The 25,165-nt window shown below is 43.6% G+C and overlaps 3 protein-coding genes and 1 long non-coding RNA gene across 9 annotated transcripts; 1 reads left to right on the top strand and 3 right to left on the bottom strand.

Moving 5' to 3' along the window:
• Positions 1-7,094: 7,094 nt before the first annotated feature.
• Positions 7,095-9,539, bottom strand: LOC111066746 (bestrophin-4). Of its 3 annotated transcripts, XR_002607092.2 has the most exons (7): positions 9,384-9,539; positions 9,193-9,303; positions 8,384-9,134; positions 8,109-8,318; positions 7,825-8,047; positions 7,358-7,761; positions 7,095-7,284 (listed from the first exon to the last, which is right to left on the bottom strand). XR_002607092.2 is itself a non-coding variant. In XM_022355576.2 (6 exons), the coding sequence occupies exons 1-6, from the start codon at positions 9,452-9,454 to the stop codon at positions 7,589-7,591; spliced, it is 1,539 nt and encodes a 512-aa protein (XP_022211268.1). In that variant the 5' UTR covers positions 9,455-9,539; the 3' UTR covers positions 7,095-7,588. The 3 variants fall into 3 exon arrangements, 2 of the variants coding, with proteins under 2 accessions (XP_022211268.1, XP_022211269.1); XM_022355576.2 differs by having other exon boundaries at positions 7,095-7,761; XM_022355577.2 differs by lacking the exons at positions 7,095-7,284; positions 7,358-7,761 and having other exon boundaries at positions 7,854-8,009.
• Positions 9,540-10,075: 536 nt separating this feature from the next.
• On the bottom strand, positions 10,076-12,012 carry LOC111066735 (bestrophin-4). The gene is made up of 3 exons (XM_022355567.2): positions 11,771-12,012; positions 11,584-11,694; positions 10,076-11,524 (listed from the first exon to the last, which is right to left on the bottom strand). The coding sequence occupies exons 1-3, from the start codon at positions 11,839-11,841 to the stop codon at positions 10,126-10,128; spliced, it is 1,581 nt and encodes a 526-aa protein (XP_022211259.1). The 5' UTR covers positions 11,842-12,012; the 3' UTR covers positions 10,076-10,125.
• Positions 12,013-13,602: 1,590 nt separating this feature from the next.
• LOC111066747 (cationic amino acid transporter 2) lies at positions 13,603-19,516 on the top strand. Of its 3 annotated transcripts, none has more exons than XM_022355579.2 (7): positions 13,603-13,710; positions 15,176-15,483; positions 15,543-15,827; positions 15,884-15,988; positions 16,049-16,864; positions 16,919-17,194; positions 17,305-19,218. In XM_022355579.2, the coding sequence occupies exons 2-7, from the start codon at positions 15,243-15,245 to the stop codon at positions 18,738-18,740; spliced, it is 3,159 nt and encodes a 1,052-aa protein (XP_022211271.2). In that variant the 5' UTR covers positions 13,603-13,710; positions 15,176-15,242; the 3' UTR covers positions 18,741-19,218. The 3 variants fall into 3 exon arrangements, with proteins under 3 accessions (XP_022211271.2, XP_041449396.1, XP_022211270.2); XM_041593462.1 differs by lacking the exon at positions 17,305-19,218 and adding an exon at positions 19,245-19,516 and having other exon boundaries at positions 13,605-13,710; XM_022355578.2 differs by lacking the exon at positions 13,603-13,710 and adding an exon at positions 14,278-14,480.
• LOC111066748 lies at positions 19,013-21,347 on the bottom strand. Of its 2 annotated transcripts, none has more exons than XR_002607094.2 (3): positions 21,047-21,261; positions 20,865-20,986; positions 19,013-19,341 (listed from the first exon to the last, which is right to left on the bottom strand). It is a non-coding gene; the product is annotated as an uncharacterized LOC111066748 (long non-coding RNA). The 2 variants fall into 2 exon arrangements; XR_002607093.2 differs by lacking the exon at positions 19,013-19,341 and adding an exon at positions 21,331-21,347 and having other exon boundaries at positions 20,651-20,986; positions 21,047-21,225.
• Positions 21,348-25,165: the final 3,818 nt, after the last annotated feature.

The following is a 25,165-nucleotide window of genomic DNA, read 5'->3' as shown; positions in this document are numbered from 1 at the left end:
AACGAATTTGAGAAGGATAAATAAGGAACTTTTTCGAATAAAAAGAATTTTTAATTAGACAAGAATAATAACTACATAACTTAAAAAACATACTTGAGTTTTTAATTTAATTCAGTTTTTATAAATCTGTTATATATTCAAACACTATGTGGTTTCCCCAATCAGACCACAGACTTCTCAAATCCACACCCTGCTGGAACGGCTCCATCTCCATCTCATGTTGATGACACGTCTCTGTCTTTTCTCTGTTCATTTGAGTTTGCTTTTCGTTTATTTGTGGGGCGTAATGAAAGTGAAGGAACAAGAAAATGTTTTCAATTTGAAAAATTGTTAGGAGTACGTACCCTGAAAATCGGAGGAAAATGTTAGGATACAAAAATGGAAAGAGAGGGAGAAGAGCGCCGCACATGGATGTAGCAACAAAGAATTCTGCTCCAGTTTTCGATTCCGCCCTAATCCTTTGGCACTCTTTAGCGATGGTATCCCAGTACATTTGTGCATTGACTACTCACATTCTTCTTTATTAAAGGAGGGTCCTACCCGAGACCACGCCTCTATCATTTAAGTCTAAAGTTAATTGTTCCAAGATTATGATATTTTTCTTTGCTCTTTCGCTTTCTCTCTTTGATTATTATTTACTTAGGATCTCTTTAGCCGCTTCTTCTCTGCGACGAAGAGGAATGCCGATCAATGGCTTAACGCTTGAGTGGAGGTTAAGACGATTTATTTAGTTCGTTGAGAGCAGCTGTCATCGGGGAGAACATCTCACCCCTTTTTAAAAAGAGAAACCCTAATTTTCTATTCATTGCCAATTTAAGTGCGATATAAATAATTTGGCATTTACCAGGTAGATGTCGCTGACTTTGATGAATCACTTTTGAGGGATCGCATGGACCTAAGGGAGGTTTTCAGTGTGTAACGAATACATAGGGTGCCATTTTTAGGTAACGAATTATTTCGTTTTGATTTGGGGGTAGTCTGGTATGGGATCCGGTCCATAGCGTTTAATTGATTATGCAGAAATATTTCATTATTTATGTAGGGAAGTGGTTTCGGTTTTTTTTTCCACTTTTTGGTAATGGGTTGCCCTCAAAAACAGGATTTGAAGTATGGGTTGAAATGTTTAAGTAGCAGAAGTAACTTAGGTTACTTTTTTCTTTTTGTGGTACATTTCACCACCATACAACAAAACTTTTGTGGAATGCGGAGACGCCTTGACATTCATTTAAAATGGAAGAATTTTGTTTTTTTTTACTATAGTCCTAGAGTAAAAGATCTTTTCCTAATTTCGTTGAAATTCATAAACGATTCTTGCATCTTTAACGAATTTCAGACAAAATGTTCATCTCCAAATAAGATTACGTTAAATGCCATCTTGATTGGGCTCTAGCTTCGGTTGCTATTCTCTCTTCCTCCGCTGGGGTTTTGCTAACCTTAATTTCATAATTAATTAAATTATTTAATTTACTTTGGAGTACACACATATTTTTGAAGTCTACCCTGCCACCCCCTGATTATATCGGCGAAGTCAACAAAAAACCTTGTTAGTGATTGCGGCAAATGAGATTAGAAACTTCTTGCTGGTTCGTCCCCATTCGTGGCCTCGTTTACCGCTTTTCTCGCAAGTTCCCCTGTTTGATTTTTACCATCGGAAAAATCCGAAACTTTTAACCTGGAAATACAAATACAAATATACACACAGACACACACCAAATACACAAGCTCACTCATATACAGAGAACATAACCGTAAATAGTTAGTTCACCTTTTACGTGCGTTAATGATGTTTTCTCAATCAAAAAGTTAAATCTTTCGTAGCGGTTGAAGGAGAGTTTTTGCAAGCAAAGTTTTGGGATAGACAGCAGCTTAGAGGGTGAGGGACTAGATTGGTGTGAGGATTGGGGAAGGCGATGGGGAGAGTAAAGCTGCGCGGGAGTAAGCGTGAGGAGAGGGACTATCGTTTTTTGGCTTCCAATCGGACATGAAAAGCTAATTACAAGTAGCTGAAAGTTGTGCGTGTTTCGCCTTCGATGGTCCAAAAAGGAGATGGGTGTCGGGAAAGCAGGAAGGGAGAAAGGTGTGTGGGGGGGGGGCAGAGCGAAACAGAAAAGAGAACAACACCTGCTCAAAGAAACTTTGATTGGGTTTTATATGATTTTGCAGAGGCAGAGAACTGCCCGACGTCTTTTCGGCAAAGTATGTCAATAATTTTCGTAAAGACATTATTGCATCTGCTCGTTTAAGACTTCTAAGACTTGGCTTCTTTTCCATAGTAAATTGCCAATTGGAACTTGAGTACTCGCTCCTGCTTTTCTACAAGTTGTTGCTAGAATAGGTGTTGAATGTTTCGACTTACAGATATCCTGAGTCCATGAAAAATAATGATCTATGCTAATATCTATGCCAGCTTAACAGCTGGGGTTCAAGTTTTCCCAAAAATAGATAGACGTACATGGACTAGTCTGTTGACTCTCCCAAATATCAAATACATATTACTTGACTACTTCATGATGCCGAAGATTATTCCATTTCTAATTTGCACTCGGCTGGTCAAAATCAGTACACACTCGGAAATTGAATAATTTCCATTCTTCTTGTGGATTAATCAATGACTCCTTTGTGTTCCAAATCTCGTCCGTAGATTCTCTTAGCTCAAATTTAGAGCTCCCCAGCTCCCTGATCCACCAAAGAAAGCGAGGGAAGGGTAGAATGAGAGGTGGAGAACCAACCCAAACACTTACTTACAAAAGTATTTTACCGTTACGCACTGCCCTGTGTCACAGCAATGGGACCTCCCCAATTTCATGGCACCCAAATTGTTCTTAGTTTGGGGTGGGGTAGGGGTACGGGCAGGGGCTTGGGTTGTTTGGGTTGGGAATTTTAATATTAAGCTAAGCTGTCTCTGCTTCTTCTACAGAATTTTGAGAGTTTCTTGTTGAGTTTTCCACCCCTGCCCATTGCGGAAAAGTTTTTTATCTACAGCCAAATAGTTTTGGACTATTTCTCCATCAATTTTATTGGTAATACTTAGACAAAAGTTTGTCCACATTACACGCACATAGTAGATAGGGACAGTTAGAGTAGAAAGGGAAGACAGAGAAAACAGAGAGTCCGAGATCCTTATATGAAAGGATTCAATGCGTAAAGTTGGTTGAGTTGGGCATGAGATTTCTTTTTTAATTTTATCGGTATAAGAGAAGCTTTTTGTACATCTTTTTTTTTTTGATAAATTTCAAAGTAATGCCCTTTCAGCGGAAGATGAATGCTGGAGAAGAACAAACTTATAAAATGGGTGCCAAATGCTCGTCGACCTAATTTTAATTATTGGCTTTGGTATTCGTCCCCTTCTCCGACTTCATCTGCCCCTTTTTCTTTATGCTGCGACAATTGAGTGCGGAAAGTTTTGCCCACTTGTAATTATCACTCACAACATGTAGTCGAGCATCCCTTACTTTTCACTGTAACCACACCACCCATCTCTCATTCAGGTTAAACACCTGACAAACTGACAACTACAAACGGAGGCTCAACCTCCCCCACACACACACACACACACACACACACATGCAGTTTAATTAATAGACATCGCAAAGTGCTACACCTCTCAGCGGGGAGTACGGGTACCCGTATATTACCCGTGCCCCAAAATTGACATGATGTAGCACAATTCTGGCCACAATACTAACTTACATTTTAAGCCAATTTGAAAATGGCAACACAAAAAAGAATTTCCATTTTCACAGTTAAATACAAATTAATTACAACAATTTATCGTCGTCGTCGTCGTCGCACCAGCCGCAAAAAATGTTTGGTAATGTTTGCTTGGAGAGGAATCGACAGGTAGGTTACCCTAGACCGCGTTAGTCAGGTTCACCTTCCATATGACTAATATAAATATATACGAGTCGATATAGCCATTTTACCGCCTAGATCTCAGAGATTGTAAGAGCTGGAGCATCCGAACATTATGGGGAGACTCCTGTGGTATCACTGAATCAAACTGGTTAGAAGATACGAGAAATGGAAAGCGCAGAATCATATGAAATGATAAGAGATGATTGATCATAGAGAATGAATAATACAGTGAAAATTGGTACGAGATAGTTTTGTTTTTACCAGCACAAACAGGTGTTGTGTTAACCCAACAACTCAACCCAAATCGGACTAAAACGATCTCCACCGTTTGCTTTAGTGCTAAATTTAAGCAATATTCCACTGTGGCCCTACGGTCGTTCACAGTTTTCTAAAGGGTACACAAACGAAAGCAGTTACAAGGCGAACAACCCTCGGGACAACTGTCCACTTACCGCACCAGTCCAAAGCCTGGTCGTTATATGCGGCTTGCTGCTGTTAAAACGCAAATGTTAAACCCTTTCGGTAATGCAAAATAATTGCTACGGTTCGTGGTCCGAGTTTACCAGTATTCCGCAGAAAAAAATGTTCACAAAAAGAGAGCAGAACAAAAAAGAAAAACGTCAAAGCGTAATATTATGTTCCCACTCCCGGTTGCTGGCTAAAGTTTGGGTTAACAGAAATTAGAGCAACGGAAAAGAGGGCGTGTGCCGGGTTCCGTTTCATTTAGTTTTCAGTTTCCACCTAATTTACCCAATTGGGTAAAAGTGCTTTGTCATAATCAGCCCGGGAGCAAGGTTCGCATATCTAATGAATGAATGGAAGGGTGGGACGTGGAAGCTAAAGAGGAGGCGCTGGACCAGGCTCCATACAGTAAATGTTCCAGAATGAATAGCCGGTATGGGTATTAGGTCTTCGGCTTTCTCCGCTAGGCACATATTTACCGAGTTGCTAATAGGCTGTCACATAATTAGCCCTGAAACAACCTAAATCGGACCACCAACCTCCGAAAAAAAGGGTAAGGAAAACAGCTAGAATAAAATGGAGATACTGACATCAACATTGGCTTTGACTGAAGTCAAAGATGACCAAACGATAAAGTCCAAAGATGTCCTAATGAATTTTATGTCAGATTCGGGGATTCTGCCCTTTTCCTGATAGGGCTGGGGATGGGGGCTTTTTGTAGTCCTTGGGGGAGAGATGTAGAAATTTTTTAGGAGTGTTTACTTCCCATTAAGATCAAGGGTGAGGAGATTGAAATGAGATTTATATGAATGACCCAAGCTCATATTTTAAGAAAATAAAAAGGAGTAAAGAATAGATTATCATAAACAGAATTCCTAAAATCCTAAAATATGTATAAATCGTAGGGGGTAATTGTCCATGAAAGAGTATCAAATTGTTACCCACTATTTACCTACGAATATCGAGGATGGCCTGAGAGGGTGGAAATAAGTGTGAGTTAATATTTAGCCCGTCTGATTTACCTAAATGTTCCCTATTTCTCTATGTGCAATTATCACCATAAATAATCACCTACAAATCAATACTCAAATTGAAAATAAGGAATCCCTTGACCGTCATTTAAAGATTAGGGAATAGGAAGATTCCTTCCATGGGCAACCGACCCGGACCCGTGCATAAATTTCAGCTTGTTGAATGCCTCTTCTTGTTTTCTTTACTCCGTTCGCGCCCCTGCCAACCCATTTCATTTCTATTAAACAGATAGAAGCCACCTCCTTCTAATGTTTACCTGATTTGAGGTAAAAATGCCCTGCGCCTTCCCAGAGGTCGCATTAGACAGAACCCGAGACTGACTTTGAAAAATGGTGTGGCAGACGATTGGAGGGAGTCGCCTGACCAATCCGAAAACCCCACCCCACATGCCTCAAGCCAGGGGCTGCATAAAACAGTTTGCATTAAGCGCATTTTGCATGACTGTGTTGCAATTAACGATGCAGAGCAGCTGCAATCAATCGCAATATACGAACATATATATTTCTGATATACTCGTATATGCATATGTATGCACATATACGTAAAAATACATACATATTTGCGAGAGGGAATGCAATTCGATGATTATTGTTTCAACGCCTCAATAATTCTGAAAATGTTTTTTTTTGTTTTAAAAAAATGGTTACAAAAAAAAAATACAGCACAAACAGCATTGAAAAGGGGAGAGAATCAGAATCGAGCAAATATTTGCTGCAGCCAACCCAAACTCTGTTCTCTGACTGTGACTTTGTTCTGGCCATGTTGTAAGTTGACCATGAGAGATGACCATGATGACGATGATGATTGCCATGGCTTCTGCATACGTATGTACATATGTATGTACATATGTATGTATATGTATGTACAAACGAGTATATGGCAATGGTCAATGCTAATTGCCAATTATGGACAAATTCGTTCGAGCGCGAAATTAAATTAACCCCTTTTTTGCGCTGACCCCTGCCTGGAATCCTCCCAAGCCGAGCACACAAAAATCTGCAATCCTCAACCGCGTCATCAATCAGCACCAGCAACAGCAAAGGAAGCAGCAACAGCAGGCCAGACGAGGCGACAAAACACAAACTACGCGATGTGCGAATATGAAATATTTATGCCCACAATTCACTGAACTGGTGCGGAACGGATGCACGGCATAACCGAATTGGTTAAAGGCTTGCTAGATGAAGGCCGAGACCAATTTGTTCCTTAAAGTAGACAGTCGTTCTTTAAACATGATCAAGATCTATACTATAAATTTGTAGAAAAATCTGTGTTAACGGCTATCTCCGCAACGCGTGTTCTGTAGAACAGACCATTTTATGATAGGTTTGGTTTTTATACCCTTTTGTATGATTTGTTGCTTTTGATTATCATTGTTTAATTTCGATGAGTTCCTAAACATTAAATGCATTTAGTAAGCAGCGAAGCGCGCGGGTCTGCTAGTATTTGATATATTCTTCCAATCTCTTGTAGAGTAACCCCCATTCAGCAACTCGCCATTCGATACTACAACACTTGCTTATGTTTTATCCGACCAAACAAAAAACAGACGAATGTGAACATATCGATCTGAAATTTTAAATTCAAAAGCCCAGAAAGCAGCGGATAAAAAACGAAGCCAACGAGTATAATACCCCGCAAACACGTTAAGTGGCGAACAGGATCGGAATGATTCAGGACCTTTCCACCACCACAAGTCAGGGCATTGAATACATATATAATACAAGTTTGTGATAGTTTCCCTTGAAATTAATGTAATTTCATTTAATTTTTGTCATGGCTTTCGGCGGGCAGAAAGCCCTTTTAAGTTTTAACATTTTTAACAACAGTTTAACAACACGCATCGCGGCAGATTTTCCATGTTTGGTTATGACAATGAATGTAATACGGGGGAATTATATTAATTTTTCGATGCTGCTGCTCCTGTGGCATGGTCTGACAGCGGACACGAGTACATGGGAAGCGAGGTATAAACATGATTCAGAAAATACTGTGTGCATTGTCTTACCGCATCAGAAGCAATCGTTGTCAATGAATTCAATTGAAAGCACTGAGCGGGAGCCTCAAAGGGTAGACAGCCACAAGAAAAATAATAAAATACAAAGTAAATTCGAAATGGGCCTTCCCAAAACTGTGATTAACTTTGTGCAAAGAATTGTGTATGGAGCAAGAAACCAAATTGTCGATTTCTTGCCAGCGCCTCTCCATTCAAGGGGCTTCTTTATCGGGAGTATCCTGCCTAAGCATCCTCTTCTTCGCCCAATGCTTCTTCAGAGGGAGGACGCAGCACGGTCACCGTATAGCCTCCCGATGGCGCTGAACGGGTGTGAGTGCTCCGCATATTGAGGAAGCGATGACGCATACGTTCCCTGCGCTCCTGATGGCGCTGCTCGATGAGCTCATCAAAATTCACTGGGGAATAAATGGGGTGCTTTTTTAGATATGGTCATGTGGAGATGGATTCAGAAAGCTTACGACTAGCGGATTCAGATCTGGAAGGTCTACGCAGCCGCGGTTTGTCCTCCTCCGAGTCGACCAGGGGCTCATGGAAGGTCAGTCGCGAGTTGTTCTCCTTAGTGGTCTGATGCTGGTAGTCCGCGAAGCTAGCGCTGGTGGACTGCCTGTCCAACATATGATTGAGAAAGTTGTCGCGCCCACTCCTGTTGGTTGAAGTCGAGTCTCGGGATATATAGAATCGCTGTACCAAAAGATCGAGGTGCTTAAGTCAGTTGTGGACCAAACCAGCCCAATATGAATACCTTTTGATCCGAGTTGTTTGCTTTGTTGTAGTCCAGTTTGGCTGTAGAGGCCTCGGGAGGGCCCGTCCGCTTCGCATCCTCGGCATAGGGAAGCTCGTTGGGGAAGACTTCGTCCCAATACTGATCCTTGACCAGTTCCGGATGCTCCTGATGCATCTCATCGACTATCAGATAGGAGACTGTCAAATTACGATCAATCATCCAATTGAGCTGCGAATAGCAGAAAGTACTGCGAATACAATAGTGTTGGATGAAACATATACAGTCCGGACAACCTCAAAGTCATCGTCGTCCTCGCCAAAGGGGTTGATCAGCGACTCAGCCACCTTCAGCCAGCCCATGTAGAAGAAGAACTGCAGAATGGTCAGAAAGGGAAACCATTGCACGACTCGATTGGGCTCGCCGCCAGTATCACTGATCTGTGTCCACTGCTGGCCGATCACGCTAAACAGGAAGAAGGTATAGGTGGCCAGGGTAACCACTTGGGTGTACACCAGCGGAACACTGACCCAATCGTAGTACAAAAGGAATCCACAGTAGCCGCGGAACTTGTTCAGTTCGTCAATGATTGTTTTGACTGCATAATCATCTCGTATCTTGTTCTCCTTTCTGGCTCTCATCACTATGCTAGCGGCCCAGACAATGGGCATCCAGTGCTTGGGATAATGGGGAAAGGCGACATCCAAGTTCTCGATGATGGCCTTTTCGTTCTCCAACAACAGCCCAGACTCGATGATCTGACTGTAGGTGGGAAATCTCTTCTTGACATTCGGCGATATCATCGTGAAGACAATCACCTGGCACAGACACACGTATCGCAGTACGGTGCGACGCATGGCCCGAGCCCGATCGTCGAACCCCTGGATGCTGGAGCTGACCAAGATGGCTATGGAGTCCGGCCAGGGAATGGTCGTATACTGCTGCCACCAGCGGCCCATCACAATGGAGACATAGAAGCCGAGCACAAAAGACAGCGGCAGGAGGTTGCCATGCGTACTGCAATAGTATACAATGCCCTCGAAGACCCTATCAGTTGAGGTTGGTTCTTAGTTAGGGAAGGATCTGGGATGATAGAGACACCAACTTTTGGCCATTTTCAGTCATCAGCGTTCGATAGGAGAGGGCCACTAGGCAATACAGTCCAAAGAAGATAATCAGATCTATCCAAACCAGCTTGTAAATACTCCCGCGCCACCTAAAAAGAGAGAGGACAGGGATTTTAGGGGCATTATTCATGCTATCTTGTATAGTATGTGTTATATACAAAATACAAACCTGAAAAGCAATTTCAGAAAGTTGCTTATCACCTTTGAGGTGTTTACGTTGGCCGTATAGGTCACAGTCATTCTTAGGGAACGGTCAAAATTGTAATAGTTCTGTATAGAATATATGTCCGAACTGACAGAAACTATGCATCAACCAGAGTGAACTTCTGACAGTGAATTCAAAGTAAATACAACAGAAAACTCAAAGGAACTCACTTTGACCAGACTACTACTTCTACATGTGGATGCCACATACATATAGTACATTTATAGGTTGCATAGTATTTTTGAATGAGATTAAACGGTTCGCATTAAATGGCTCCAACACAAAAATTAACTGTCTTCATACGACTATCCACAGTGACTCTCTGTACTTTCAACATCGTGGCAACACCTCAGAGAGAGACTGTTATCGAGAATGCAGCTCTGTGGCTTTGGCTTATGTTGCCATCAGCTGGGCTGTGCTATACCCTCATATTCCCCAATCCTAAATACTTTGTACTTTCCGAATTCACTTTCCCGAATTCACGAAACATAAAATACCTATATTATGGGATATTACTGCAGATATGACTTTGGGCAATAGATGCAGTAGTCATCGCTCTCCCCGATCTCCACTTAGTCAAAATATTCCCTATAATCCAATACTTTTGAGCAGAACTATGTGAGCAAATCCCATCTGAATGATAAGGAATAATCGTTTGGATGAGTATTTTTTATATTTATTTATGTGAGTTTCGCTGGATACACATTCACTTGCCCTTTTTCTTGCTTATGTGACTCTTATCTGTCTGGATTTCTGAGTCCTTCCGAGTGGGCCTGCCGTGGTCCTGGTCCGAACCCAACTCCGAGCTGGTTCCTGGGGCGATTTCGCCCTTCATCAGCTCCAGGGTCATGGCAGCCTGATGGATTTGACGTGTGATGCGTTCGCGTTCCCGCTCCTCCTTCAGACGATCAAAGTCATCTTTGCTTGTCTCACGGCTCAGGTGCTCCTCCTCGCCCAACTCCTCTTCGACCTGCGCAAAGGGGCCATCGGAGGAAAATGAGATTGAGATAGAGCTCCGGCTGGAGCGGAAGTCACGTGTGGCGAATCGAATGCGGAGCTCGTTCTCTTCCTCGCCCTCGTCCTCGTCATCGAAATCGGTCCAATCCTTCTCCAGGTCAAAGCTGTGAGCCTTGTTCGGAACCGATGTCACCGTGTTGATCTTGGACAGGTCCATTCTAGCTGTAGAAGCCTCCGGATGTTCGGCCCGCTGTCCCTCCGCTGCATAGGGCAATTCATTCGGGAAGACCTCGTCCCAGTACTGATCCCTAACCAACTGCGGATGATCGTTGTGCATCTCGTCCACGATTAGGTAGCTCACTTGAAGATTGCGATCGATCAGCCAGTTGAGCTCAAAGTCATCGTCGTCATCCCCGAAGGGACAGATCAGCGTCTCGGCCACCTTCAGCCATCCCATGAAGAAGAAGAACTCTAGGGTGCTGAAGAGCGGAAAGTAATAGTTGATCACGTTCGTATATCTGCTCCCGGAGGCCAACTCCCTGTCGATCCACTGATGACCAAATATGGCGGCCATGAAGTACGTATAAACCGCCAGGGTCACCACCTGCGTATAGACCAAGGGAACGCTAATAGTGTCATAGTGGATAAGCATGTTGCAGCCAGCCCGAAACTTGTTGAGCTCATCGATCATGGACTTCAGGGAGAAGTCGTCCCAGATGCGTCCCTCCTTCCTGGCACGCGTCACAATGCTGCTGGCCCACATGATGGGCATCCAGTACTTGGGATGCTTGGGAAACTTGGCGTCCATGGCCTTGATGATGTTCGCCTCGTTCGCGTTGAGCATGCCAGCCTCAATGAGGTAGTCATAGTTGGGGAACCGCCGCTTAATAACCGGCGATATCATTGACAGGACCATTGTCAGGGCAAGGCACACATATCTCATGATGGTGCGACGCATGAGTCGTCCGTGCTCGTCCTGACCGCGTACCAGGGCACTCACATACACCGCCAGGGGATCCGGCCAGGGCACTGTGATGTACTGATTCCACCAGCGATCAACAATGATGGACACGTAGAAGCCCAGCACAAATGAGAGGGGTATCAGGGTGCCATAGCTGTGGCAGTACACGACAATGTCCTCGAAGATCCTGAAAATCATATATGTGAGCGGCTTATGGTGGGTGGGGTGGGGCAAACACAAACTCACTCTTTGTCACTATCCCTGAGGACATAGCGGTACAGCAGGGCCATACAATAGAAACTGGCCAGAAACGCCAGAAGATCCACCCATATAATCTTGTAGATACTCGCACGCCATCTGCCGATTACGTAGACGTAGATTACGTAGACGATTCGAAGCACCGCTCTTTTTGGAACAATCAAAGATATCTTACCTGGCCAAGAGTTTCCAAAAGCAGCCAAAGTGACGGCAGGAGGCCACCTCAGCTGTGTACGAAACAGTCATATTCGGTGTTCCGATTCGAGAACTTTAATACAATATTCCTGGGACACAGACTAAAATGAATCGATTGTGGCAATACACAAGCACTTTGTGAGGCCATAAGCACAGCCAACTTTGGAATTAGTTTGCTTGGGGGCAATTTTCCTACTCAAGCATTAAACGAAGGCATCTCGGTAGGCGCGTCACATTTGTGGGCGTAATTATTTAAATTGGATCATTTATATTTGCCACAAGGCGGTAGACAACACATACCCAATTTTCCAAGCCAGCCACCACACTTCCAGACATGTGATAAAGTTTCCCATCCAACTCTTCCTCCTTTCATACATATACATATGTACATATATGTAAATGTACATGTACATGTACACTGGTAGGTCTGTCTGATAGCATTACATAAATAGGTGCAGTAAAATTTTAATACCCTGGCAAACATTTTTCGTAGAATGGCAGTGAAATTTCCCCACTCCACCACAAGGGAAAGTGTGAAGAAAATTTTGGGCATCTGATTAGCTTTGGAAGCGTGCATTTGTTGTTATTGCTGACACAGCCAATACGTGTAAAGTAATCCCCAAAACGAAAATAAAACGTGAAAATAAATAAAAGCACGTGACGCACTGACGAAGTTTGATTCTTGGCCAATCAGTTAAGAGATAATATAATACGATTAGTTGATATTGTTTGAGCCCCTCGGTTCCTCTGCACAATCGAATGCTGAAATGAATCCGTTTCAACTTCTTCCACGATTTTTCTTGAATTGTGTAATTAGTTTAGATAAGAGAGCCGTCTTATAACGATTCCAATTATATTCGGCTAGGCTTCTTTCTACATAAATACACATGTATGTATGTACATAAATGTGTACATAAATTTTGCTTATAGAATAAATAGCTTTTGGCCATTATACATATATTTTTGTTTTGTTTTAATAACTGATGCGTTTATTCATTTATTTCGGAGGAGTAGAAAAGTAGTCTATTGAAAATGTAAATAAGTTCATGCAAATACCGAAGATACGAGTATGTAACAATATTGAGACTGCTCATGTTCGTGGTTTGACAAATTATATTCAGTGTCTGATATATAATTCACCATTATAAATCACTCTTCATATGTACATATGTATGTACAGTGGAAGTTCGGAAATTAGAACCCACACAAATTATAACTTTTCAGAAATTAGCAACAACCCAGGAACCAAGTGGTTCTATGATTTCCGAACTTCCACTGTAAATACATACATATGTATGTATGTATGTACCTACAACTCAACTCAATTGTTCTAGTCTTGTAATATACATATATACATATGTATGTATGTATATCCAATTGATTAATAAAGTTGTATACAATTAACTATGATTTCCGAAGCCGATATTAGTTAGTTCAACGATGATCTGCCGTATTAGTAAACGTATAAGTAAACATGTATTTACAGTTGCACGACATACTCAGCCAAATCTTTATTCGAAGTTTCATTCTCTTCCTCTCAATGTCTATGAAGCGCATCCAAGCTTATCAACCGACTCGACCACTTCATAAAGTGTATAAATTGACACTCGACAACCAATAACAACAATTCTAAAGCGCATCTACATATGTACGAGTGTGTATATGTGAGTGCGTGTGTGCGATATTGTTCCATTCCACTATACACGGGTACTACGAGTGGAATACGAGCAAACACATACACAACAAATACGAGTATGCCGAGGCCTCTCCTCTCGTATATATCAGGCAGAATATTATCTTACACTTTCAGTTAACGTTATGCGCTGAAAACGTCAACAACAGAGGGACACAGAGCGAGTGAGGGAAGAGAGCAACGTGCAACAGGTACAGGGGAGTGAGCGAGAGTGTGAGCAAGTTACGGTACGTACGTTAAAATCTGCAGCCGGTAACGGTAGATCGGACATAAAGTAAAAGAAAACATAAAACAATAATCTAATCTAAAACAACAGTTTGAAGAGCGCGGAGGGTGGGTGCGCCGGGCCGAGCAGAGGGGAGTGAGTGCGGTAAAATCTGTTGTTTCGCTATCGCAAAGATCATAAAACGCAAAAGGGAGACAACAAGAGCAAAAACGGCATACGACGTCACACGGCGTGATTCAGAGCAGCGGTCGCGGCAGCATCTTCCCGTTCTCCCTCTCTCCCACCATATCTGCTAATTTGTTGCTGTGGCTGCTGTTGTTGCACTCGCTCCAATTACAACCCAGATCATCTACCTCTCTCACTCCCCTCGCCACACCTGACTTAGGTGATCGTGGGGAGGGAGTCGTCTCTTATCAGTTTGCTTCGGGCACACACAAGCTGCTTTTCCGCTCTTCGTCCCCCCTACCTGATCTTGGCTAGGCGACGGCTACCGCTCTCATCCGGCTGAGGTTCGGCTTCGTCTTATCTTAAGAGTAATACGAAGATGAATTCGCGTCTGTAATACTAGTCCGACACCCGCGGTGGCCTGGTCAGGGCAGTCCAAGACAGAGACAGAAACAGAAGCAGATCGGCAAGTGTGTCAGTCAAGTCACACGCTATTGTCCATTTTTGTCCATTTCTGTATTGTCTTGTGTAAAAAATATTTAATAAAAGACTTTCCATTCCGATAATAAACAACTATAAGCGCTGGACACAATTTTCTAACGCCTGGTAAGTGTTTTAGTGGCAAATTCTGATGGCAATTATATAAACCTAGCATAAGTTTCCATTCGACAAGCCCCACCTGTGAGAAAATCCACTTGCTGCTAATTATCTTGATATGCAAAAAGAGAACAGTATAATATACGTAATAGAAATACAAACAGAGTTGGGGAAGATATCTTGAGCATCTGATCGTATCACTAAGTGAGTGGGTGGGCGAGTGCTTTGCTTAGGCACTGTTAGAGGAGGAACCGTAGGCGCAGGGCCGCTGAAAATAAATATCCTGGTAAAATATATCCATTCTGACAGTCTGTCCCCATCAAACGTTCCCCGCCGCTAGAAATAGGGAGAAGTTTATCTATAAATTTTGAAAAAAAGTCCACTAGAAACTCCCCAGACTTCAGTCTCGTCCCTGCAAATTGTGTGGTACAAAACGTATACCCAGTTCTAAGTAGAGCAACCGAGTTCGAATTTGATGCTAACAATAGCCTCGCCTCACCCCGGCTGGGGCTATTATTACGATTACAATTTGAGCTCAATTATTTGCATCGTATAATCGAAAGCTTCGCCAAGATAAGACATTGGAACAACACATATGTACGTACATATGTACATAGATCGAAGTGCATCATGATCTTGGTACATCGATTGGGTGTACATTCGTGTACATACCTCAGCTAAGATGGAATTTTTTCGCTTTCCAGCTTCAAGGTTTAGTGAACTTTTTGCGCACTGAGAGAGAGAGATAGAGAGAGAGAGAGACGGAGCGAGATGGTTCAACATTTGTCTCCTTGGAAGGTTCTGACACGACGGAAACATATCCAGGCCGATGGCAGCGAGGGCGAGACCAAGCTGAACCGGGTGCTGGGACTATGGGATCTTACGGCTTTGGGTGTCGGCTCTACTTTGGGAGCGGGGGTCTATGTGCTGGCCGGACAGATAGCCAAAGATCAGGCGGGTCCCTCGGTTATGATCTCGTTTGCCATAGCTGCTCTGGCCTCCCTGCTGGCAGGTAAGGATACACGTCGATCTCTGTCGTCTGAGTAATTTCATTCGTTCTCCGACTTTAAGGCATTTGCTATGCAGAGTTTGGCGCGCGAGTCCCCAAGGCGGGCTCGGCATATGTGTACAGCTACGTCTGCATTGGAGAATTCGCAGCCTTTGTGATTGGCTGGAATCTCATCTTGGAATATGTCATCGGCACTGCCAGTGTCTGTCGAGGGATAAGCTTGTACCTGGACGCCCTCCTGAATGATACGCTGAAAGAAACCTTTGCCGAGGTGGCCCCCATGAGTGTCACGTTTCTTGGCAGCTACTTTGACTTTCTTGCATTTGGATTGGTGGTCGTGTTTGGTGGTATGTTCCGGAAAAGGTTCTCTTCAAATAGATTGCTTAATTTCTGACTCCGTTAGTGGCCCTGGCCTTTGGCGTGGAGACCTCGACAATGGCAAATAATTGCATCACGTGTCTGAACATCTTTATACTGGCGTTCGTCGTCATCGCTGGCGCTATCAAAGGTAAAATATTTTATTCTGTGCGTATTTCGCATCACTAAGTCGATCGCATTTCCTTCCCAGCTGACTTTACCAACTGGACAGTGGATCCATCGACTGTGAGTGCTAATGCCACTATTGGAGCTGGAGGCTACTTCCCCTACGGCTTCGAGGGGACGCTCCAGGGCGCTGCCACCTGTTTCTTCGGATTTGTGGGCTTCGACTGCATCGCCACCACTGGGGAGGAGGTTCGCAATCCCCGCAAGAACATCCCACAATCGATCCTTCTCTCCCTGCTTATAATCTTCCTGTGCTACTTCGGCGTCTCCACGGTACTGACCCTGATGCTGCCCTACTATCTGCAGGATGGCAATGCCCCGCTGCCGTACGCCTTCGAGTACGTGGGTTGGCCGGTGGCCATGTGGATCGTCACGGTTGGTGGCCTGATCGGACTCTTGGCCAGTCTCTTTGGGGCCTTGTTTCCCCTGCCCCGTGTTATGTATTCGATGGCACAGGATGGTCTGCTCTTTCGGTTCCTGGGCAAGGTGAGCCCGCGATTCCAAGTACCTGTGACCGGATCGATTGTGGCCGCTCTCTTTACGGCCGTCATTGCGGGTCTGTTCGACCTGGCCCAGTTGGTTAGCCTTCTGTCCATTGGCACTTTATTAGCCTATAGCGTGGTAGCCATTTCCATAATGCTGCTCAGGTACATGGAGTACTATGAGGCGGAGGAAAACCAGCCGCGGATTGACAGTCGAGCTTCGGAAACCACTTCATTGACCTCCCGCGCGGAGCGTTTCACTTGCGGCTCGGTCTGCACGCAACTCTTCAACGTTCATCGCGTCCATGAGCCCAATATGATATCAACCAGAATTGTGGGAATACTTACTGCACTTTTCAGTGAGTATAAAGATTAAGGATGGAAGATGAAACGTAAAAATCGATGTTTTTCAGGTCTTCTTGCCCTGGGTCTGGCCCTGCTGATTATGCACGCATATTCCGCGATCAGATCCCAAACAGCGTGGGCCCTAACTTTGCTGGTGGTGTTAGTCGGACTGATCTGCCTTACCCTCCTGCTGATCTGTCTGCAGCCTAGGGAAGCTCGAAGTCGGCTGTTCAGAGTGCCCTTTGTCCCAGTTGTGCCGGCCATCAGCATCTTTATTAATATTTACCTCATGCTGCAGCTAGACAGCTGGACATGGATACGCTTTGGGGTGTGGATGATTGTGGGTAAGCTTGCGATGCGCCTCATCTCATTCAACTGCTGAGCATGTAGTAGACTAATGCATGCCACTTCTTAAACTAACCTTGTATTGAACGCACTGTCTGTACTAACTTAGGTATGCCCATATTCCTTGCATGCTGGTATCTTTACGACTGTAAGAATCCACAGAAACGCAATCCAGATCGCCTGGCCTACTATACGGCCCTCAGAGGACCTTCGACAACTATATGTAATGGTCTGTCCAAGGAAAGCATAATAGCCCAGGACAATCACTTGAAGAGCAGTTCCTGCAGCAGCCTGGATCGAATACAGAACCTAAGCGAGGTGGGAGAAGACCTCATCGAGGTGAAAAATGCCAATGGAAAGATCTTCTATGTGGAAGACACCAAGAGCGAGAACTCCACTGCGACCTTGGGTGGGACTGAATCACCCTCTCGCGAGGACGAACAGTCTGTTATAGCAATGCTGGATGATGTCCTCGACGCTGAAGACATACAGCAACAACAACTTGAGCTGGACCAGCAGAATCACATCTTTGAGCGCCACTTCAGTCTGGACTCGGAGATGTACCCGAGTGTGATAGAGACCGTCATCGTGGCCACTGTGCATAGTAGTAGTGAGGATGACGAGGTGGTCAGTCAGCAGTCTTTGGGGTTGCGAAAGTACGATGAATGCCGAGTGTCTGCTCAGCAAATGCTCGATGAGATGTTCAATAGCGTGGTCTTCTTTGAGCAGCTTGAAGCAGCCGTATCAGCCCGAGAAGAGGCTGAGCCTGCGGAGGAAAACGATGCAAAGGATATTATTATAGACAATCCGAAACTTCGGCGCCTCGAATCCGAGACGTCCCTCAGGTCCCAGGCCTCGGCCATCGAGGATCCCATGCACTCAGACAAGTTTAAAGACCGCTTGAGCCACATCATTATGAATGTCAGCGCCCACAAGGTGAATACAGCCATGAAGAGGAAAAAGGACCCCGAGCAGGAGCAGGAGGAGGAGGACGAGCCTCAACCAGAGGCAGAACCAGCGGTAAGGCCAGAAAGGCCGCTGTTAAAGCAATCGAAAAGTGAAACCGATGTGCGTCGGTTGATGCTCAAGGCCATCAGCGAGCTAAAAATCAACCATAATGATGGTGGTAATGTTGACGAGGTCTCCTCCAATTCATATTCCACCCAACCCACCTCATCGGCACAGTATCCGACCAGCAGCATCGGCAACACGGCTGGGCGTATTCCTCGGCCACCGAAATTCGATCCAATTCTGTACAAGACCATCAACAGCATTAGTTTGCGCAAACAGCGACCCAGTTTGAGCCAACAGCATGTTGTGGATGCCAAGAACCTAGAGGTAGCAGCAACTGTAGCTTCCTCAACGGAACTAGAGCCGGAGCCAGGGCAGGGGCCGGAGCCGCTTTTGGTCCCATTCAAAGTGAAATTGGAGGCCATATTGCAGCGCGGACCCTCGCACCGCACCCAACAGCATCCGGACCCTGTCCGTCGTCAGCGTCCCCAGTCGACCCATGTTGAGGCGGAGACAGGGGAGGCGGAAAGCTGAATGAGGCTGTTGTGTGGAGTGGAACCAAAGAGTGTGCAATTTTCCCAGCTAAAAGTAGTTAAACTTTCATGTGGAATGCAAATGTAGCTAGAGTGTACAGAGCTGTATGTAAATAGTTGAATGCAAGCAATTTTAGATAATATTAACAAAGAATTTGTATGGTTGTATATTTGAAACTGGAGGATCTTAAGAACTTCCAAAATCTCTTAAATCTCAAACTATGCAGTTCCCCACGCATGTCCCAAGGTTCTATTAAAAAAAACACCCGGGGATTGTGATGGTAGAAAATGTAACTTGGGGAATTAAATATATGTGTGTTTGTATTATAATATTATTAATTACACACAATCGTTTACCATACTGAAACTAGTCGTAGACTATAAAAAATATTTAGTAAAATAAATGTGGTATAATAAGGTTGAAAGCAATTAGCCAAATGCATGCCTGAACTATTTAATCTATAAATTGAACTAATTCGTTTTCTATATATACATATATGTGTAGGACTATCCATATACTTTCTCTATGGCCTGCCCAACAGCTACAGAGACTTGCGACGACAAAGGGCTGGCTGGCAGAAGCTCAAATACAGCGAACGTCTCTGAAAAATAATCCAGAAATAAAAATAAAAAATAAAAATATTTATAGATCTATGGATCTTCATGAATGTCAGTACATGCATACACACAATATGTGAATGGATCACTAAGATAACATGATAAATTGTGAACAATTTGTTTGTTATAAATAAATTAAACTAGATGTAATTAATGGAAGTCAAATGTTTTACCTGATTGGGAGAGAAATGGAAGAAAATATATGTTGAGAGCAACTGCGGCCGATTCCGCTTCCGGAATCGACCCCCGGATGATCATTCGGAGAGCGTGTTGTAGTATTAATAACCCAATGAATTGGGATCGTTCATTCTCGTTTAATTCCCAGTGGCCTTGTCTCAACTGGTCGTATCTCCCAAGGTTCGTGCACTGGCTGACTTTGATAAATTAATTTATTTCGCCTGATCGTCTCTCTGAGAATTCCCCTTCTTCAGAGTTGCCCTCCCTCGAAAAACCCCTTCCCCAAATATTTGGTATTCCCTTTTGCTTTCATTTTGATTAGTCTGAAACATCCCCTTGGGCTGAGGTTGTATTTTGTAGTACATAATGCCTTCTCTCCCCTTTGGCCCTACACTTACACTGTCCTGATTTATGCGGACGTTCGTTGGGGCATTTCTTTGGTCAGGTCGCTCGAGCTGTTGATGCCAGTCTAGAGATTTGTCTAACCACAAGCCGAAACAACTGGCGACTGTTTGGCGACCCATCTCCTTACCAGAGCTGGATCAGTCTGGTGTAGTATGGAATGCTTTGGTATTGTTCCAGGGAGGATGACGACGATTGTGCTGCGTAAGTGTAACAAATTGTAATCGTATTTGGCGGGGACTTTGTCTGGGGCGTGCCCCAGAGTCTCCCCCGCTCTATGTGCCATAGTACAGCTCCCCTCGGCGTGCCCTGCTCCCCTATGCTTTGCTTTATTATTATTAACTTTGTTATGGGCCAAAGAGGAGTTGAAGAAGCTGCCTCAGAAGTCGTCCGGTGGTTGTTTTGGTTGTTTGCTACACTTGCTCCCTGGCTGTCCGCCCCCTTTATCTAGCCAACCGTTCAAATAGTTTTATGGCATATTTATGGGCGCCAAAACTTAAAGTTTCTTTGGCTAAGACTTTAAGACTGACGGCAGTCAGGTTGGTGGTTGGGGGTCCAGGGTGTGGGCGACGGTGAGGGTAAGGGTGAGCCTGGAAAGCACTGACATTCGGACTCTGTGATAAATCGGCAAAAAGCGAAGCTAATTATTGTAAAGGGAGAATCTGGAGAAAAGAGACAGCTTATGATATAACATTCTATTGCGAGTACGCAAAGTCTTGGGGAGAAATACCAGCACGAATATGAAAAGTTTATATGGAATGGATACGGATACAACAGATAAGATATGGGAATGTTTTCGTGCAAAAAGGGGGGACAAACAAATAATCTTAATCTTTCTTAATATCGCTTCGTAAAGGAACAATGAACGCATATTGCGGGATAATATTAGGACCCATTTCTAGGTAAAATTCATTCATCTAGCACTTACATATGCATGTACATATGTATGTACACGCATTCATATATGCTATGGCATCGATACTGACTTCGAATTCTTTTTCTAGACTTTTTCCATCCATGACTAGGGAGCACTAGGCCACGCTTTGGCCACTTGGAAAACAAAATGAGTAGGTTAGCATCCAGTTTAGATGTGAGGTTAAGCTTAGTTACCTTCTCTCACCAACTCCGGGACAATTCCTTTGAAAATTTTCTTCTCCAAATGAGTTGGCGTAATCGTTGGAACTTCCCCTGTTTTCCACCTTTTTTGTTTTGTTTTGGTCTTTTGGTACTCAGTGATCATCTCTTAAAACATTCAGCTCCTCTCAGTATGTTTTCCCCGCACGGAGTACCTATAGTATTTATGTTTGAAGTAAGTCGGTTAGCTTGCTATTATTTTTGTTTCCTTTTGCTGACTAAAGCAGCTTTTTCATATTCATAAAAATTGCGAGTTTTACCATTTCCTCTAACCGGTGGTCCTGGTCTAATTCTCATTCAGGGTCCACAAACATTCATACTGCAACAAAAAGTAATCCTCTTAGCGTTGCAGGACAATTCTCAGCGTATTCGTTCGACTATGGTCCAATCTCTCTGATTTTCTCGTACGTATTTTGCTTTGCTGCTGAATTGTTTCGAAAATTAAAATATGTGACAGAGGGTGGGGGTTTAGCCAAAAACGGAAGTGGTCACCATGATTTTGTGGAAGGGCAGGTAGAAGAATACTGTAATTTCGAGTGCTGCAGTTGCAGCTCCTGCTCCCGACTCTTCGTCTGCCTCTAACCAAAGTCAATGGCACTCTACAAAAACATTTTGTGAAAACAACGAAGGCGGCTGCTACTGTACGCAAAGGGGATCAGTTGATTTGTCCGAAAAAAATCCATCTGTAGTCAGAAGTGACAACTACAATAGCCAACTGCTGCACAGATGCAGGCAGACCAGGGCGGAAGTCTCTCCAAAAAAAAAAGGATTAGCATTTTGGTGTAGCTGTTTTCCCTATTCGCCATGACAACAGGACCAACAACGGATATCGTCTATGTCAAGGTTTGGGTTCAAAGTGGATCGAGTCCCTGTGGTCTGTGCGTACTCGTACATATGCTAGGCAGGAAATTTAGTTCGCATTGATACTTTTCCTGAGTGGATCTGGATTGGTTAAAATATTTGGCCCCAGCTAAATTAACTAAAATCGTTAAGTAAATAGAGATCACTCTCGCTTTTCGGTTGGCCGAAAGATACGCGATTCAAATCAAATGTATAAATTGTTTGCATGGGGCTTGTGGGCAGCTTTTCTTTAAAACTTTTTTAGTGTATGTACGTTTTTAAATTTCATTAAGTGGATAGGAATCAACCTAATAAGTTCTGTTTAATAAAGGTGACCTTCATTTCAGTTTTCGGATATTGAATATCCCCGCACATCCTTGGTCAGGGTGTGTAGTGTAGTGTAGTGGTGGTGTGCACCACTCAGTACCCCCAGCGAAAACACGGATTATTTGAAGTTCAAATAAATTTAAGTTGGAAATGTATCTATAAAATAGCTCACATGCTTAATGAACTGATTAATTCCGCAAATAATGATAATTGCTGATTAATGATTCCAAGTTATGATGTTAATTCAAAGTATTTGCATTTTATAACTGATCCATAGAATTTTCCGTATGCACCTTCCTTAAGTATTGGTGCTCGTTTTTTATCTTGTAATCTCTAATAGGTTTTGATCAATTCCAATTGAGCATATGGACATTCCATTGACTGTAGCGTGTACACACCTTCTTAGGAAGTTGGATAACTGCAATTGTTCCTTCATTAATAATCTCTCAATTTATTAGACACCTTGCCAGTTGTTAATCAAAACTGTTTTCTTGATTAGTAGAGCATTCCGTTTGATGGTTAAGCCCTTTTCGAGGAGACTCTGTATACTCTCATTGTTCAACAAACAATTATCTTTTATTCACCCGTGTGGCTCCGTCTACTCCTTGGGTGCTCAACATAATTGCTCCTTTGTCATTTCCCACAACACAAGAAGAAAAAAAAAACTGAAGAATAAAGCAAGGGGAGGAGAGAGGAATGTGATAGCTGGCGAGAAAATAATACGAGTACGCTGTTGATTTTCTACTCGACTTCAATTGATTTTTACGAGGTCTCTCCTGTCTCTCATCATACATCTTGTTAGGGACAAATGGTGAGTGCTTGCCCTAACCTTTCCTACTCCGCCTTCTTCATCTGAAAATATATTTTTTCAAATTTGTCCTTTCCTTCTTCATCAATTCTCATCGTGCCTCGGGCATTCGAAAATTTTTAAAGAATAATAATATTTACAAAGCCACGCACAATAGTAGCTCAGGGCAGAATGGGACGGGACAGAGCAGGATTCTAGGATGGGGCATTGTTTTCGCATTCAATTCCCTGACAACAGGCATTATTGAGAATCTGAAATGTGGCCAATGCACACACACAGGCTCAGTCTCCCTCAACTGCCCTCTCCCTCTGTTTGAGTGTGAGTGCGCTTAGAATGTTAACCAAGCCAACCAAGCAATTCAAATTCAATTTGCCCCATTATGTGAGGCCCATTGTTCCTGGCTAAATTCTTCGGGGCTGAGAGGCATTGCGGGGCATTCAGAGAGAGCCAGGCCAAGACTGCAAGCCAAGTTAAGTGCAATACAAAAGGCAGTCAGATTAAAAATGTGCAAAAGACACCCGAGAAGGAGACATTGAGAGAGTGAAAGAGTGAGAGAGTGAGTGAGAGAGAGGGAGATATGGAAGGGAACCACTCGTAAAGCTAAATGAATGCAATAAGTAAATAACAAAATGTCGTTACCATTTTCTGACGCACTCACTCTCACCAGCTACACTTCTCTTTCTTTCTGTCTCTCTCTTTTTCTCTCTGCCTCCCTCTATCTGATTCTCTCTTTTCTCGCATCTTTTCAGTTCTCCAGAACAATGGGAATGTCAGCATTTGCAGTTGCAGTTGCATTTGCCGTTGACATCCTGGCCTGGCCCGAATGTAGACAACCCAACAGCAACAGGAACAGAAACAGGAACAAATTCTCCCTTCTCACAGCTGTCAGCGTCAGCGGCAACAAATTGCGCGCAAAGTTCGCATTAGAAAAGAGGGCGAGAGTCGAGGGTTGAGGGATACCCCACTGGAGGTGAAGTTGCAAGTAAGTGCAGGAATCGGCCTATCCTTATGGGAGCCAAACTGCAAAATGCGACAGTTGAATGCACTTTTTAATTATTGAAGGGCTATACAGAGGAAATGTCTAAACAATGCAATCGAATAAGGAAGAATCGTGGGGTACAAATATATTCCGTGTATTCATGGAGTAAAGTCTTCTTTTATACTGTTTATTACATCAAAGTAAGCTAATCTTTTAAGTCCATTTTATTATTATTATATTCTGGATCGTTTACAAACAACGAGTATATTTAAATTCCGTACTCTGGTTCATTCCCTCCTCATATCATCCTACTTTGGATCTCATTTTCAATTAAAACTGTTCCTTTTATTCCTTCTGCTACTGTTACAAAACAATCCACCGACTCTAATGTACCCTTGTGGAAGTATTGGGCTTTCATTTTAGGTCCGCATGGCGCTCGCTCATTTGCCAGCGGCAGGAGGAGCTTCATCATCGTCATCCTCATCAGGAGTCATCATCAGCCAGCAGTCAGCATTCAGCACATCAAGTGGCAATCATATTAACTGGCTTAATTGTCAACACATAGCCAGAAGCAGGAGCAGCCGCAGAGGTAACTCCCCCTCCTTGTTACGGGTGCCAGCTTGTTAACAAGTTGCCAGGAGCTGTTAATGGTTGCTAGTTTGGGAGTAGGAACGGGAGGAACGGGAGGAACGGAAGGAGTGAAGCCTGAAATTCCTGATTACAGTAACAAATGTGCGAATTACAAATGCTCATTAGCCGCAATTTTTCGGCACTCAACGTGTGGTTTGCTATTGGCAGTATAAATGGGAACCGGAATGGGAATGGGAATGGGAAAGGGAAAGGCCATGGTTAGTTAGCAGTTAGAGACATTGATCTACTGCCATTCCATGTTTGCTCTGAAGCTCTGACATATGACAAACTTATCCATGCGCTCACACCCATCACAATTCTGTTCAGAACCCAAATCTGTGCTTAGGACAATCGCCATTCTCAATTCATTTTTAGTATCCCGAAACGCACAAGAAGTTTCGAGTGCAATGGTGGGGGGGTGGTGAGCGTAGGAAACGCAAAATGCTGCAACGTGCCAAATGACAAAATAGGAATTTCTGCTTCTGCTGCCATGGCACTAGTCAACAAAGAG

This window comes from Drosophila obscura, unplaced genomic scaffold (genome assembly GCF_018151105.1).
Source record: "Drosophila obscura isolate BZ-5 IFL unplaced genomic scaffold, ASM1815110v1 contig_189, whole genome shotgun sequence".
Taxonomy (NCBI): domain Eukaryota; kingdom Metazoa; phylum Arthropoda; class Insecta; order Diptera; family Drosophilidae; genus Drosophila; species Drosophila obscura.
The sequence above is the reverse complement of the archived record's forward strand: the minus strand, read 5'-3'. Positions and strand labels throughout refer to the sequence as shown.